Genomic DNA, 15289 nt, shown 5'->3' on the forward strand with positions numbered 1-15289 from the left:
TCTTCTGGAGAGTAGTGCTGGCTGGTTGTGAGTGGAATTGTTCTTTGGCACACGAAGCAGATGGTGTTTAGTCAGAGAAGTGTTGTATGTCCAATCTGGTGCTGCTTGGCTTGCTGACAGGGTAGTGGTTTGTGGAATGAAGAGCTTGGAGGTATGGTGAGCACCAGGAGGAAGAAAACAGGGCTCCTGTGTATTTCCTGTGAGGCTAGTAGAGCTGTCAAAATGGCCAGATTTCCATGGGCATCTCCTTGATGAGTCTGTACATTTTGTGCAGGAAATTGAGGGCTCCCTGTGTGCTTGGCAGGGATCTGAGACGAGTGGGCAGGCTGTGCTCAGCCCAGCTCTCAGGTGTGGGCGTGTTAATTTATTGTACATACACAGTAAGTCCAGCCTGCTCTGGGGGTTGACACTCACAGGGTGGGCTCAGGCTGACATCTCTGCCTCTCTGGGGATGGACCTGTATGTATGGAGAGGGACAACCCAGGTGGGTTCACGCTGGTGGTCATTTTTCACTGCATCTCTCTCCTCCTGCAGCACTGTGACCTGGCAAAATTAGCATCTGTGGACCCCTTTGTAATCCTGGTGTGGATGTGAAGGGAACACGAAAGCAGTGCACGGCTTTATCTGTAATAAAGCATTTGTTTGGAAAGGAGTCTGAAGGCCCAGAAATCCCTGGCAGCTTTCAGGGAATGAAGCCCATTGATAGTGTGCTCACATGAGGATAAAGAGCTGCCAAATTGCACAGTGATGTAAAAAACAAACTGTGTTTAAACTGTGCTTTCTGAACTTTTTCAGTACCTCTCCCCAACTACATATCAACATGAGCTGTGAAAAAAAGCAAAAACTGCCATTCCTGACTTCAGCTGGACTTTCAGGTGGACTCAAACTGCTGTGTGTGCCTTGTACTTGGGTACAGTCCATGTCAAGCAAGTGTGTGGCCTTGAGTTTTAATGTGCCAGTGAGTTTTAAAGACAGCCCTGCCCTCTTATGTAGGGTTTTAAGGCATTTTCATGCCTTGTGCTTTTTATAATTTATTTACCTGCATTTTCTCTGCAGTATTCAAAGAGGATATATTTCCTGCAAGGTGCCATCCTACAACCTTTCTTTTTCAGGGTGAGGCAGGTACTGGTGACACATGGTTAATACATTGCTTACTTTTTTTTCAGGCAATGCTGCAGACATCTGTGCTTTCATTTTTCTATGCAAGTACCATTTTCCCCAAGACTGCACAATAACTTGTTGACTGATGAAGCCCTTTCATGTACTTACCTGTCACTTATCCTGGGGACTGTGGGTAACACAGTCCCAGGATTTAAATTCCGTACAGTGGGTGTCCATTATTGCTGGTAATTAAAAAAGTCTTACTCCAATTGCTTTTTCTCTTTCAGTCCTAATTAAGCTGTTGTTACACAGTTGGAAAAAACTTTTATTCTATGCAGTCACAGGGACCTCACAGAGACCAGTCTTTGCAATCATAAATGGGCATATTGATGGGTCTTTACTAATAGAAAAGCCTTCATCCTCTAAGGACAGATGAAGTACCTGAATTTTGTAAAGTTAAAAAAAATAATTGCAGAGCCTTTTAAAGTCATGTGGAAACTAGGCATCGTTCCTAGGTAATTTCTCCAAACTTCTAGTCATGTTTTTCATGATGTTATATTTTGTTTTTTAAAAAGTTTTACTGAGTAAAGAGATCCATCTTCAGAGAAAAAAAAAAGTTATTTTCAAAAACTTGTTAGTGAAAATGTGTACCAGTAATTCAGTTTATGGGTTGATGAATTGAACCATTTTAAGGTACATTGAACCCAATGGTTCTTCAGTCCTATTTTGCTGGCAATGCAATTTTCTTTAAAAAAACCAAAAACCAAATCCAAGCAATCAAGTGCTGTTCACTCCAATTAATGTGATATGTGTATGCACTACTGTTCTTTTCTTCAGATATCTAGTTTGAAGAGATTTTAGTCCTGTTATTTACTTAAATTGATAGAGGGAAAATCCTTCTGTTGGGCTGTCTCTCTGGGGGTGAGTTCTTCAGTTCCATAGTACCCTGTTGGTGTGCCTGAAGTCAAATGACAGCCAAATGGAAAGGATTTTTTGTTTGCTTTGTGTAGGTGCACGTCAAGGTAGTTAAGAGCAGTGTCATCCCCTCTTAAGGGAGTTTGATAAAGTCAGCTTTTGCATTTTTTTTTTCCTGTCAGCTGAGGAGAGAGAGAGAACAGAGCAGAAGGTTTCTGTATGTTTTGCTAACTTGTATTGGGTTTTATCAATGTAGGAAACAATATGTGATTAAGCATACAACAAACCTTTTTTTGGCAAATAGTCTCTGTAAACACTATCTTCTTGCACTAGTCCATGAAATCTGAGTATGAAGCTCAAACTACTGGGCAGTTCTTTCCCATAACCTAGTTTTCCCATTTGAAAGCCTTTTGAGTATTTAACCATCTCGATTCTGGGCTGTGTCACCAGCCGGTTGAGGGCCATGATTCTCCCCCTCTGGTGCGCCCTGGAGCACTGCACCCAGCTCTGGGGCCCCTACAGGAGAATCGTGTGGAGCTGCTGGAGAGATCCAGAGGAGGCCCTGGAGATGCTCCAAGGGCTGGAGCCCCTCTGCTCTGCAGCCAGGCTGGGAGAGCTGGGGGTGCTCACCTGCAGAGGAGAAGGCTCCAGGGAGAGCTCAGAGCCCTTTCAGGGCCTCAAGGGAATCCAGGAGAGCTGGAGAGGGACAGGGGACAAGGGATGGAGGGACAGGACGCAGGGAATGGCTTGCCACTGGCAGAGGGCAGGGACAGATGGGATATGAGGAAGGAATTGTTTCCTGTGAGTGTGGTGAGGCCCTGGCACAGAGTGCCCAGAGGAGCTGCAGCTGCCCTGGATCCCTGGAAGTGCCCAAGGCCAGGTTGGATGGGGCTTGGAGCAGCCTGGGACAGTGGAACGTGTCCCTGCCCATGATTGGGGGAACAAGATGATCTTTAAGGTCCCTTCCAACCCAAATCATGTGATTCTGTTCTTGAAATCATTCAGAACATCAAATGTAGTGTTTCCTGATTATTGTTGCTTTCCATAGACTCTCTGTCAAATGTTGTTTGTTAACTACAATGCATGTAATAATTCTGCCATCACATTGTAAAATCCATACTGCTGTAGGCCACAGATTTTAAATTACAAAACATCTGTGATCAAGGCTGAATGCATCAACTGATGAGGAATGTGTCTGTGCCCACCAGTTGGGAATCTGCAAGTATGAGACCGGGGTTGTTTTTGTTGGGTTTTTTTTGCTTATCCAGTTCTCAAATTCTTGTCATGATAGGCTGCAGGGACTCCTATCACTGAGCATCACTCACATTTGTTTAGATTTGGGGCTGCTGACTTTATGTTTTCATAGGTGGTGTCTAGCCAAGATTTGAACTTTCTTGTTTTCATTTGATAAAGACCATTTGAATCAGTATTTTAGGCCTTAGCCAAGGTCATGTGTCCTGTAACATAACGGGGGCTGTAACAGGATAGTTTCACAGACTTCACGTTATAAAGTACTTGTCTGATCGAGCCTTCTGTATGTGCCTTGGTTTGTAAGAGTTTCTTCAGTGAATTTGGTAATCCCTGACACTCTCAGAGAAACTGTTCAGCCTGAACTCCTCAGCGTGGACAGTATGGCCCAGAGCTTTACTGGTTCTCACAGCCTGTCCTTAAATCAGGGTCCATGCTAAGGAGCACAGTGCTCTCTGCACTGGGAGCTGCTCTTCTCAGCAGGAGGACACCTCAGTCTCTGTTGGGACCAGTCCATGACCATTCTGGCTGACTGGCCCCTGTGCTGCATTCCTAGCTCTGTTGGGATCAGTCCATGGCCAGGCTGGCTGTCTAGCCTCAGCATTGTTGGGCTGCTTACATGCAGTTTACTGAGAAGCTCAGTCCTTCTTTGTGGCCTCTCACTTTTATGCTGCAGAATTCTGCTAATTCTTTCGAAACTGTTGCATTTGCTACTATCGATGAGCTTTTTTTTCCACAGTTCTTTGTAAAAATTTAAATCACTTTGTTAGAATAGAACCTGAGCCCTGCAAAACGTCATGAAAAATCCTCAAGGATGTGTATGTTTACTGCTTACCCAGTTGTTAATTATTTTATATAAACAGATATTTTCTGTTTCAATAAAATTCTTGATGTGAAGCAAATGCATTGCAGAAATCTGAGTTTATTATGTTAACATTACTATATTTATCAACCCAAACATATAATCTCCTTGGAAAATGGCCCAGATCTGTTTCTCACATACCCATGTTGATGTTACTCTTTCATGCCTTGCTGTCCATGGGATGGGGAGTTCAGTTTTTAACTATAAGTGTGTTTTAGTTGACAAGCTCCTATTATTCTTTTGAGCAGAGCGATAGAATGTCAAGCTTGCAGGAGGGAAAAAGAAAAAGGAACTATTTTGTTACAAATGGGATGCTTTCAGCTTAATTCCTAACCATTATGGGAGACTGTGATGAATGTGTCCTGTCTGGGAGTGCAGCATTTGCCTTGGAGTGTTTTCTAACAGGTTGTCAAGTGGTGCTAGGAATGCACTAGAAGTGACAGCTCCCTACAGCACATAGAAAGGTTCACAAGGAATGCATTTCCAAACTCTAGACACATAGCTCTGTTAAATATTTAGGAGCTGGGATACCCCAATCTGAAGAGTGACTTTGACAGTGAAAGGTCCCTCTCCTCAATTTCCCAGAGCTTTGCAAGCATTGAATGCTTGTTCAGTCTCTTGAGTTGTTACGGCAGTTGGGCTATTCGCCTTTTCCTTTGTCTCCACACTATATTCTTCCCACTCATGTTTTCTTTTGAATTTTACCTCCACCAGCAGTAAGTGGTTGGTCCTTTCTTGGGTGCTGCATGCTGTGGAGCAGGGCTGGAACAAGAGTAGAGTGTTCCTGGAGCAGCTTCAGGGCCTCTGAGGCTCATGACTTTTCAGGTGCAGGAGTTTATAGAATCATGTGATCACAGGATGGTTTGGGTTAGAAGGGACCTTAAAGCTCATCTTGTTCCACCCCTCCCATTGGCAGGGACAGCTTCTATTAGACAAAGTCACTCCAAGACCTGTCCAACCTGGCACTGGACATTTACTGAGGAGTTGGGTATTTGCAATTTTATGACCCTCTGCAAGGATGTTTTTTTCAAAACAGAAAGAGCAAATTATTTTAAAGGAATATTTTTCCTGTATTTCCCTGCAAAGGTCCTTAGCTAAAACTAGAAGCAGGTTGGGATGGGAAGAGCTGTCAATACTGCTGGTTAGGGTGCTGCTCTTCCATAGATCCTCAGGGTGCACTGAGGAACTCCTTATCCTTTTTCTGTGTGTGTTAGAAATTCAAAATGTGGGCACAGAAGCATTAAATGACTTTGTGTAGGAGGCTCAGTAGGCCGCAGTGTGAGGAAAGAACTGAGAAAGTTTCTCTCCAGGATTCATTGAGCCACTGTTGGCATTTAAATTAAGATCTGTGCAAAGACCCATCACTTTTCTGTTTTGCAGCTATTTTACATTCCTATCTCTCAGCATAATAAAGTTCAGCATGTCTGTATAAAGGCACATATGAACTTGGTCAGTCTTGCATGTTTTGTGGAAATGGGGATGTGAAAAGTTCTGAGATGCTGAACTTACACTGAAGGCTGTGCGGGCAAGTTTTCCATGCTTTCCTGGCACCAGGACAGCTCTTCACTGGGAAGAAGATAAAATATGTCCAGCTCAATAAGACTCCAGTCATTGGGGTGATAAAAGATGTGGATGGTACAAGATGTTCTCCTGGATGGTGAGCTTGAGGCAGCTGCTGCAGCTCTGGCCAGTGAGAGCGATGATGGTGATGATGATGGTGACTATGAAAGACCTCATGTGGTCTGCAGCTTCCTCCTGAGGGACAGGAGAGGGGGCAGGCACTGATCTCTTCCTTTTGGTCACCAGTGATAGGACCTGAGTGACCAGCATGGAGCTGTGCCAGGGAGGGTTAGGTTGTGTCTCAGGGAAAGGTTCTTCCCCCAGAGGGTGCTGGACACTGCCCAGGCTCCCCAGGGAATGGGCACGGCCCCGAGGCTGCCAGAGCTCCAGGAGCCTTTGGACAGTGCTGCCAGGGATGCCCAGGGTGGGATTGTTGAGGGGTCTGGGCAGCACTGGCATTGGATTCAATGATCCTTGTGGGTTCTTCCCAACTCAAGGGATTCTATGGTTCAGTGGCTAAGGGGATCTCCTCATGCTCAGCGCTCTCCCGGGCTCAGCACAGAATCAAGTGAGAAATGGCTTTTTAGTGCCGCTTTTATGTGACACAAGGTGATTTTGTTAGAAGAGTGGTCATATTAAAGGTATATTCATGGCTGTGTAGGAAAGATGATTTGAGGAACTCTGAAAATCTCGCCTAGAGATAGATATTCCATCTATCTGGTTGGTGAGGAATCTTAGGGTATTTGTGGGTTTGTGGTGATTTTCTTACTAATTTGAACTTGAAATAGTTTCCTAAAATAAATATACTTAGTGTGTAGTTGAAGACTGCCAACCCTTCAGGGACGTCATCACAAGGCTTGAAGGGCTATTCCATGGCATCTTCTAGGATTGGTAAGGCTGCCTAACCGGGTGTTCACTGACAAATGCAACACAGTCCATGGGCTTTATTTGGGAGTCAGAAAATACACATTCTACTCTCCATCCTGCCACAGAGGGTAGGGTGAAACAGGGGAACGAGAGAAAGCATTTGGCTTAGACAGCCTCATTGGGAGGAACTGAACTGGGGAGTACCATTCCTAAGCTATCATCTCTGACTATCCTATTGCCTGCTTAGGGTTCCTGGTGGACTATGATTAATTCACTGGTACAAATATTTCACTTTAAGAGTGTTCTACAGATTGAAGTATGCAATTGCTAGGTTATAACTAGACGGGAAATGGTAGCAATAATGGGATGAAAATGCTGTTTTCTTGTTAGAAAGGCAGGATTGAATGCTGCCCCAAGATTAAACTTGCCAAAGCAAAGCTAAATCAAACTTTGCTTGTTCTGCTAATTCTTCACACTTCTTTTACTTTGGTTGGTGAAGCTCATTGGCCAAGGGAGCATTAATGTCTGCGTGCTGTTTGGTAGCATTGGGTTAATAACAACAGTATTGGTGCCTCTTCTCAGGCTGCAGAGGGTGGTAGGGCTTCTCTGGCAGGCTCTCTGGTGGTCAAGGGGTTACACCTCTCTTTAGGAAAAATACCATGTCTGTGTAGCAAACACACAGCAAAGAGAATCATAGAATCCTTGAATGGTTTGAGTAGGAAGTGACCTCAGAGATCATCTTCCAACCCCCGTGACCTTCCACTAGACGAGAAAATATAAGGGGATTTCATACCTATGCAATAAGTTAATTTGCAAACTGCCCTAGAGTAAGGAGGTGAGATGGAAGAAGCACAAAGCGGATGGCTCGTCCCAGCACATGAGCACTCTGCTGCTGGGCTGGTGCTGAGACAGTTTTTAATGCTCACAGCACACCAGGAAGCACAGCCCTTCAAGGGCAGTGGATTCTCTCTGGCTCCTCTCCCCCATTTCCATCTCTCTGAAGGTGATATTTTAGGCAGCAGCACTGAAATGTCTCCACTCCTGCTGTGGGCCAGCCCAGGACTGAGCTTCCAAGGGATAGCTGGAGTATCCCTCCTGTGCTGACAAGTCCAGAACTGGAGCGAGGTTAATTTACCTGCCCAGTTACTGTGTTTGTGGGTTACAGGAAGTAGGTGAAGCAAAACACATTTTAAAAATACAGTCAATGGTTGCTTAAACTTCAGTAAATGCTGGGCTCAGATGGGATTCCAGAAAATACTGAAACACCAGGTTCTCATGACACGCCTGAAGTGTTTTTTTTGTGGTTAGGGCTTTTTCTTTCAGGGGGGACCTGGTGTTGTGGAGCTTTCTTCACACATTGATTTCAGAGTTTCCTTTGAAAAAGGTGTTTTGTGAGGCAAGTCAGAACTGTTTTCATGTGTCATCTGCAATCAGAAGTTTATGTGGAACCTGTGAAGCACTGGTAATTAAGAAAGTTAAGGAGGTGCTACCGGAAATTAATTTAATTGCTAGTGACAAGAACTTTTGTTTAAGCATCAGTTGTCATGGTGTGGTTATGTTGGGAGGTTTTCACCTGTAAAACACACTCTGACTGTGGTGTTAGGGGGTTTTCACCTCTAAAACACATGGCCTGTCCATGGTGTTGTGTTTCTTGGGTGTGGTTGTGGCTCTTTTGGGATTGGAGATTTGGAGTGTTCATTCCCCTTCCTCCTGTCCTTGCAGGATGAGTTCTGAGGTTCAGTAGAAGATGTGAATCCCACTGTTCTTCTTCTGTAAGGCTTTGAGGTATGCCTTAATCAATTTAGAAAGCAGCAAGCTGTGATTGCATCCAGCAATAAAGCACACTCAGCCTCTTCTACTGTGCCAAATTTAGCCATAAAGGTCTGAATTCAATTCCTAATTTTCCATAGATTTCTAGCAATGACTCAAGCAAATAAGTAAATCTTCCTCAGCCTGTTCCACAGCTCCTGTTCACTGAATTGTGAGTATCCATGGGGACAAGGACTGCTTTAGTGCCTTTGGAAAATGAGTTCCCCCTGGGTAAATCTCCCTGCGCTTCAGTAGTGCCGCTGACAAATAGCAGGGTGTAACTTGGCCGAGAATTACTGACTGAAGAAGAATGTTGGCTGGATTCTGATAGGGAATGAAGCTGTAAAATCTTTTTTCTTGATTTGCAAGTTGTCTCATGGCATGTACTGTTTGTTCACAGAGAGGGGATTTTATCCTTTAGGATTACTGTAAGTGATAAGTGCTTATAACTGAGTTTACGGGGTGTGGGAATGAAAGGTCCTCGATGCTATTAAACATTTATCACATAGGCAGGATAATACTAAAGATACAGGACTGGTACATGAAAGCAGAACTCTGCTTCTGTCCATAAATTCACGGGAAACCAACAGTTCCACAGGAGACAGCTGGCAGTGGGTCCCATGGCTGATTTCATACTTGAGGCCATCTCTGATTAGAAGAGTAGTTGTGGTACATGAGCAAAAGTACGTGCTTGGAATGCAGATGTGAAAATGGAATGATCTGTACAGATGTTCATTCTGCTGATGTAGGTATTTGATGTCTGTCCCTGGCTCAGAAGTGCCTCTGTTTTTTCTTTCTTTGTCACCATCATGGGTCAGGCTTCTGCATGATGGAGGTGAGCCCTGCCCTCGTTTCTGACCTAATGCTCCTCCTACTCGTCTTACAGTCAGGCCTTCATCTGTTCAAAATGAGAGAAAATGAAATAGCCATCAGTAAATGCAGCTGTGTCAGTTTAAGAATTTAACAACAAAGCACAAAACTCTCAAGAAAACAGTATTTATAGGCTAGCTGGACACAGAAGTCCTTAGGCCATGAAGTAGGTAAGAGATCCAAGTATTTAAAGTAGTTTAAATTTTTTTAACATTAGTGAAAATTCAAGACTTTAAAAGGAGAAAATTAAAAAATTTCTGTGAAACTGCAAAGCAACACAACTTTCTAGTTTGCAACAGCTGTGCTCCAGACCCTGCTCCTACATGGTTCTGCGCATTGAATGTGGAAAATTTATGTAATCTTCTTTGCAAAAGCCCCTTTCTTCATGGTGGGGGGATGGAGTTCATTTCCAAATCTGTTTGCTCCTTGTAAGGAATTAGGCAAGAAACTTGACCTTGTCTGTTAATCTTGGAAATCTTCTGAAGGCTCAGGTGAAAGCCAGTCTCCTGCTTGTATAATTTTCAGATCCTTAGTCAGAGCCCATATGTTACAACCTGGAGGAAATGATGCTTGGGGATGACTAACTGAACATGTTCCTGCTGTTAATTTGGGTGTCATTCCAGAAATTTAATTAGTAAGTTTTCCCTTTCCTTTTGTTAGCACATTTACTTACTAATTCCTGTCTTTGCTGTTGTTCCCCATAAGGAACTTAATGAAGGGATAAATTTTATATTAACAGAGAGAAGCTTTTTTTTCCCCTGGCTGTGATGAGTAGGGAGAAGCAGAGAACATACATGTGTTAGATTAGCAGAAATTTGATTATAGATAGGATATTCACTTCTTTGTATCTTCCTGCTTCAAACATCATGTTAATCCAGTTTAAATGAGTGTGGGATTTACCAAAATTGAGGCTTTAAAGTGCTAATTGGAAATTAATGGAATCACAGAATGGTTTGGGTTTGAAGGGACCTTAAATGCCATCTTGTCCACCCCCTGCCATGGGCAGGGACACCTTCCACTGTCCCAGACTGCTCCAAACCCTGTCCAGCCTGGCCTTGGACACTTCCAGGGATCCAGGGGCAGCCACAGCTTCTCAGGGCAACCTGTGCCAGGGCCTCCCCACCCTCACAGTGCAGAATTTCTTCCTCATACCCAGATGATCTTTAGGGCCCCTTCCAACCCAAACTATTCCATAAGTCTGTGAACACCTTTCTTTGTCATGACCTTTCCAAACAATCCTGTTCTTTATCTTAAAATGTAATGCCTAGAGGTTGTTTCAGGCTTACACCCTTAGCTTCAGGATGAGGACATTTTGCCTTGTGTGGATTATACTATGTGGAATGAGTGTCTGTGATCCCAGTGAAGGTTTCTTGGGTTCGGATTAAACCCTGAGTGAGTCATGCAGTTAAACAGGTGTTTCTGCTGCTTCAGAGTAGAAAACACTTTGACCCTTAAGCCCTTTCAGAATCAGCTTATGTTTTTGCCAGTGACTCATGTGTCAGGTTCAGCCTGGAGGAATTTCAAGGAGGCTGCTTGAGCCCTGATGGCACCGGAGACCCCTCCCGTGGTGGAGGCTGCAGCCGCAGGAGTGGCCGCTCTGCCCTGGCCCTTGCCTCTCCAGCTGGAAGACAATGCTCAATTCTTCAACAACACTCAATGCTTTTTCATCAATCTGATGAAAAAAAAAATACAGATTTTTTTCTACTGTAATTACAAATAAAACACACATTTGCCTTTCAGAATCACTTTGTTGCAGTTGCCAAAATTATCCTGCTCATAATATGTAAAATATACAGAATATGGTTGTGTGCTGAAGGATAGTTTTAAAAGTTACCAATAAAGTAGCAGTGGAAAAGTTCTCACAGTGCTCAGAAACGAGTCAAGCACTATTGTATTACCTTTTTTTCTTTTTTTTTTTTTTTTCTTTCCCCCCCCCCCCACATTGGAAAGTTTTTGCAAATCTGCTGAATCTATGTGGCCACCTTTCCTTTACTCTGCCAGCTCCCACTCTGTTCTTCCTGCCTAGAACGAGGACTTGCTCCTTCTCCTTCCTAACAGCAGTGTGTCTGGTTTATTCTACAGGTTTTAAATTAGAAGGAAACTCAGCAGTAGGGAAGAAGTGATGGATTTGGGAGCAGTTCTGTGGCTCTTCTTGCCTGACTCGTTAGACAGCCTGGTTTTTTTGTTGGGTTTTTTTGGCTTAATTTTTTTGGTTTAGAAGAAAGATGGCTGGTGCAGAGCAGCAGAGGTGCTGCCTGGCTCGGCTGTGGGCATTCCATGTGCTGCTGTCCCTATGGAGCATGGGGGCTCTGACTGCCCTGGGGACCCAGGCCAGGTTACTGCAGGCACCCTGCACAGCTCAGTCCCAGGGCTGCTGCTGCTGCTTGGGCAGGGTTTGCTCTGATGGTGCTCCACGGATCTCAGAGGGAACAGAGAGCACCCCGAACAGCCCCGGTACCAAGGGGAATGCTTTCCCTATGCACACACAGCACTGTGGCAGGGTTTTATCATCCTCCAAGAGCCAAGTTACGGTTCCAACACTGTTTCCTCTGATGAAGTCTCTGTGTGAAGCATTTGTAGCCATGGGAATTCTCATTCCCATCTTGAACTGTCTGGGATTGTGGGTGAGGACAGGGTGTGGAAATGGCAGCGGCTGATGCTTTTGCATCTTGGCTGCAGGTCAGCTGTGTTCCCATTTAATTCACTCCGTGTGCATAGGACTGCAGCTCGTATAAATGTGCCTAAGTGACTTGAGAAAATAAGGAAGTCTGAGGTTAAAATATGAACTAATTAATCTTGGGGATTGGTGAGCCTTTGGCTTTCTGAGTAAGAGCACCTTCTAAAGAACCCAAAATCTCCATTTTTAGGGCAGGGGTGGGCAGTGCTTTGGCCAAGGGGGGCAAACTAGGCAGGCATGATGGTGGGGTCTGGGGTGGAACTCCCCTGCTGCTCTGTTTCATCATCCTAGAAGGTTGAAGCAAGTGTTGGGATGCCTGTTTGAGGTCTCCGTGTGCTGGGGGAGGTCCAGGCAGCCCCGGAGCCTCTCTTCAGCCATAGGAGAGACAGAGAAGCTCTGCATGTGCTGGGTCACAGGACAGCTGCAGCTTGTGGGAAGTGCCCTGAAACTCCTGAGGAAAGCCAGAGTAGTAGAACATGACAATTTCACATATCTAACCTAAAGAATTTCCATGCATAAGCAGCCTATGCAAGAAACTGAAGGACAGCTGCAAACACTTCTTTTACCAAAAAGAAGGGAACAGTCTCTAAAATGAAGCAGAATAGCAAACACATAGAAAAATTGATGTGTTTGGATTGTTTTGGAAGGTAACATGGTTTTAATTGAACCTGAGGTAAACAGGATGGGCTGTAGAACCAGTGTGCTGAGCTACACAGACCTCAGCTGGTGCTCTGTACCATAGCATCCCAGGAGCAGCGGAGGGCAGTGGGAGCTGTCCTGGCTGTGAGAATATCCATACCTGGAAATGGCATCCTGTGGGTATTAATCCCTTGAATGAGGAGCCTCACAACACCCGAACATGAAGAAATAGCTGAAGGTTGATCCATCATGCCTCAGGTGTGTTCATGGTGCCTGAAATATTAGTGCTGTTATGAGCATTGCATAGCACAGGCATCTCTTTGTCTTCTTGATACTGGATTTAGGCCGAGTGCCCTAGTTCATAATGCTGCTCTCTTACATAAAATATTTTATAATTGCTCTTGACACAAGCATAAAACAAATCTAAAATTCAGAATATCCTGGCAATGCAGAGCCTTTATTTTTGTCTGTCACTAATAATAATGTCTCATTTTGGCTTATAGGACAGAAAGCTCACAAAAGTAGAGAGGCAAAGATTTAAAGAGGAAGCAGAGATGTTGAAAGGTCTACAGCACCCAAACATCGTGAGGTTTTATGACTTCTGGGAATCCTGTGCAAAAGGCAAAAGATGCATCGTGCTGGTTACCGAGCTGATGACCTCTGGAACGCTGAAGACGTAAGTACTGTGCTCCTGGCAAAGGGCTAAGAATAGCAGCAGACATTTATAGCAAAATCCTACTTTTGTATGCTGAAAAAAGCCATCTCCAGATGAAAGCAAAAAATGGAGCTGTTCTCTGGTGCCTGTCATTTGTCCCTGCGTTTGAACCACAGTGGTTTGATGGGCAGAATTTTGGCCTCCATCTCTTTCTGCCTGCTTCCCTGTTTCGGTTATGCAAGTCGAAGCTGTTCTCTGGTGTGTTTCATCTTCCACCTGTGACGTGTGGATTTGTCAGGGTGTGTTTTGTGCTTGCTTTTGGGCTTTTATTTGCATGTTTTGTTAGGGAATTCAAATGGAATAACACTTGAATGGCAGAATCTCAAAGAAGCTGAAGGTGCTCTAGGTTATCTCCTAAAAAAGATTAATTAATAGCTTCTGGTACTGACAGTCTTGTTAAGGCTGATATAAAGCAGTTGGCATGAATTCTGGAACAGATTTTCAGCCCCAGTGGGAGCAGTACTCAGCCGGTGTGCTACTCTGCCAGTGCATTAGCAGGCCCTACATCTCCCCACAATCTCCCGTCCCAACCAGCGCTTCAGGTACATAGAAAGAAATGCAGGTGCGTGGTACAAAGGCCTAAGTTTTGTGGTTAAAATTAAACTTCAGTATTCTTCTGATTCTAAATATACAAACATATTCTAAAGCTCTTCTCTGCATGAAATGAATTACTGAACTCTTGGACTTTAAAATATTTTGTTGTATGTGCACCAAAAATGCGTATTATCATCCTTCCTAAAACGGAATGTTCTAACTCCTCCTTTGAAAAGATCTATTTCATTCAGTTTTGGGATATTTCTGTGCTCTTGTGGTGTCTAATAAGGGGCTTTTATCCATAGTGGAGTTTCAGAAAAGTTAAGCTATGCTGTTAAAGCTCTTCAAATCACTAACAAAATGTTTTCACTTCTTTTATACTCACTTGTGTGTATGTTGTGCTCCAGGTATCTGAAGAGGTTTAAAGTGATGAAGCCTAAAGTCCTGCGGAGCTGGTGTCGGCAAATCCTGAAAGGTCTTCTTTTCTTACACACAAGAACTCCACCAATAATTCACAGAGACTTGAAATGTGATAATATTTTTATTACTGGACCAACTGGATCTGTGAAAATAGGAGACTTGGGTCTGGCAACCCTCAAAAGAGCTTCATTTGCCAAAAGTGTCATAGGTAATGCTCCTGTTCTCCTTGGCTTCCCTCGGTCAGTATTGTGGCTGTCTATTTAACATCTTCCTTTCCCATTTTGCATTAGTGGCTTTTAAGTTGCAGATTGGTAGTGGAAGTTAAAAGTGGGTTTGGCACTGTTGCCTCTATACCCCTGTAAAAATAGGAATCAGTAAGTAATGGTATCATAACTTCCTCTTCTCCTTCCTCCTGTATCATCCTTAATGAGCAGGGAGCCCAGAACTGGTGAAGTCAAAACAATAGAAATTTCAGATATGTGCTTGGCTGCTGTGGGTCTGCTTAATTGAATTGATTTTAATGAACTCTTGTTTGTTTGTATTTGTTAAGTTTCTCTCATTTTTAACTTCTGGTAACTGGTGGTGGTTTTCTCTGTTGAGGGTCAGTATTTCTTCAAATATTTTTTTTGCAGGGTAACAATTGTTCAGGGGACATATTGGAATAATATCAATAATAACAATACCAGGAATAATATAAGTAATACCAATACTGGGAATAATTCCAGAAGTACTTATACTAGGAATAATGTCAGTAATACAGATACTGGGAATATTACTGATTACTGATGTACAATACAAGGAGTTGCATCAGTAATACCAATATTGGTAGGAATATTAGTAATACTTATACAGGTTTTTGTAAAATGAACAGAACACCATTAAAATGCACTTATGTCTGAAAGGATACTGAAAGGATACTGTAAGGGCTGCAGGATGCTGGCAAAGTATCTGCGTTCCTTTTGGCAATAAAACTGAGCTTATAATTTTCATGAGTAGTACTGCTCCAAGGAGAGAATTAAGGAAGCTTGGAAACACTGGTGATGAGTAATGCTGCCCCCTCTGCAGAGGGAGT

At 43.7% G+C, this 15289-nt stretch overlaps 1 protein-coding gene across 14 annotated transcripts in view; it reads left to right on the top strand.

Moving 5' to 3' along the window:
* WNK2 (WNK lysine deficient protein kinase 2) overlaps positions 1-15289 on the top strand; it is a 94972-nt gene that overhangs the window by 21671 nt on the left and 58012 nt on the right. For 13 of the 14 annotated variants that reach the window (XM_064431897.1, XM_064431896.1, XM_064431902.1 and 10 more), the window contains exons 2-3: positions 13052-13224; positions 14205-14425. In XM_064431897.1, coding sequence (XP_064287967.1) covers positions 13052-13224; positions 14205-14425 — 394 coding nt within the window. Of the gene's footprint in view, positions 1-13051; positions 13225-14204; positions 14457-15289 lie in introns of those variants that run through there. The other variant, XM_064431909.1, reaches the window with a different exon arrangement.

The sequence above is a fragment of the Passer domesticus genome, chromosome 9 (genome assembly GCF_036417665.1).
Source record: "Passer domesticus isolate bPasDom1 chromosome 9, bPasDom1.hap1, whole genome shotgun sequence".
NCBI classification, from domain to species: Eukaryota; Metazoa; Chordata; class Aves; order Passeriformes; family Passeridae; genus Passer; species Passer domesticus.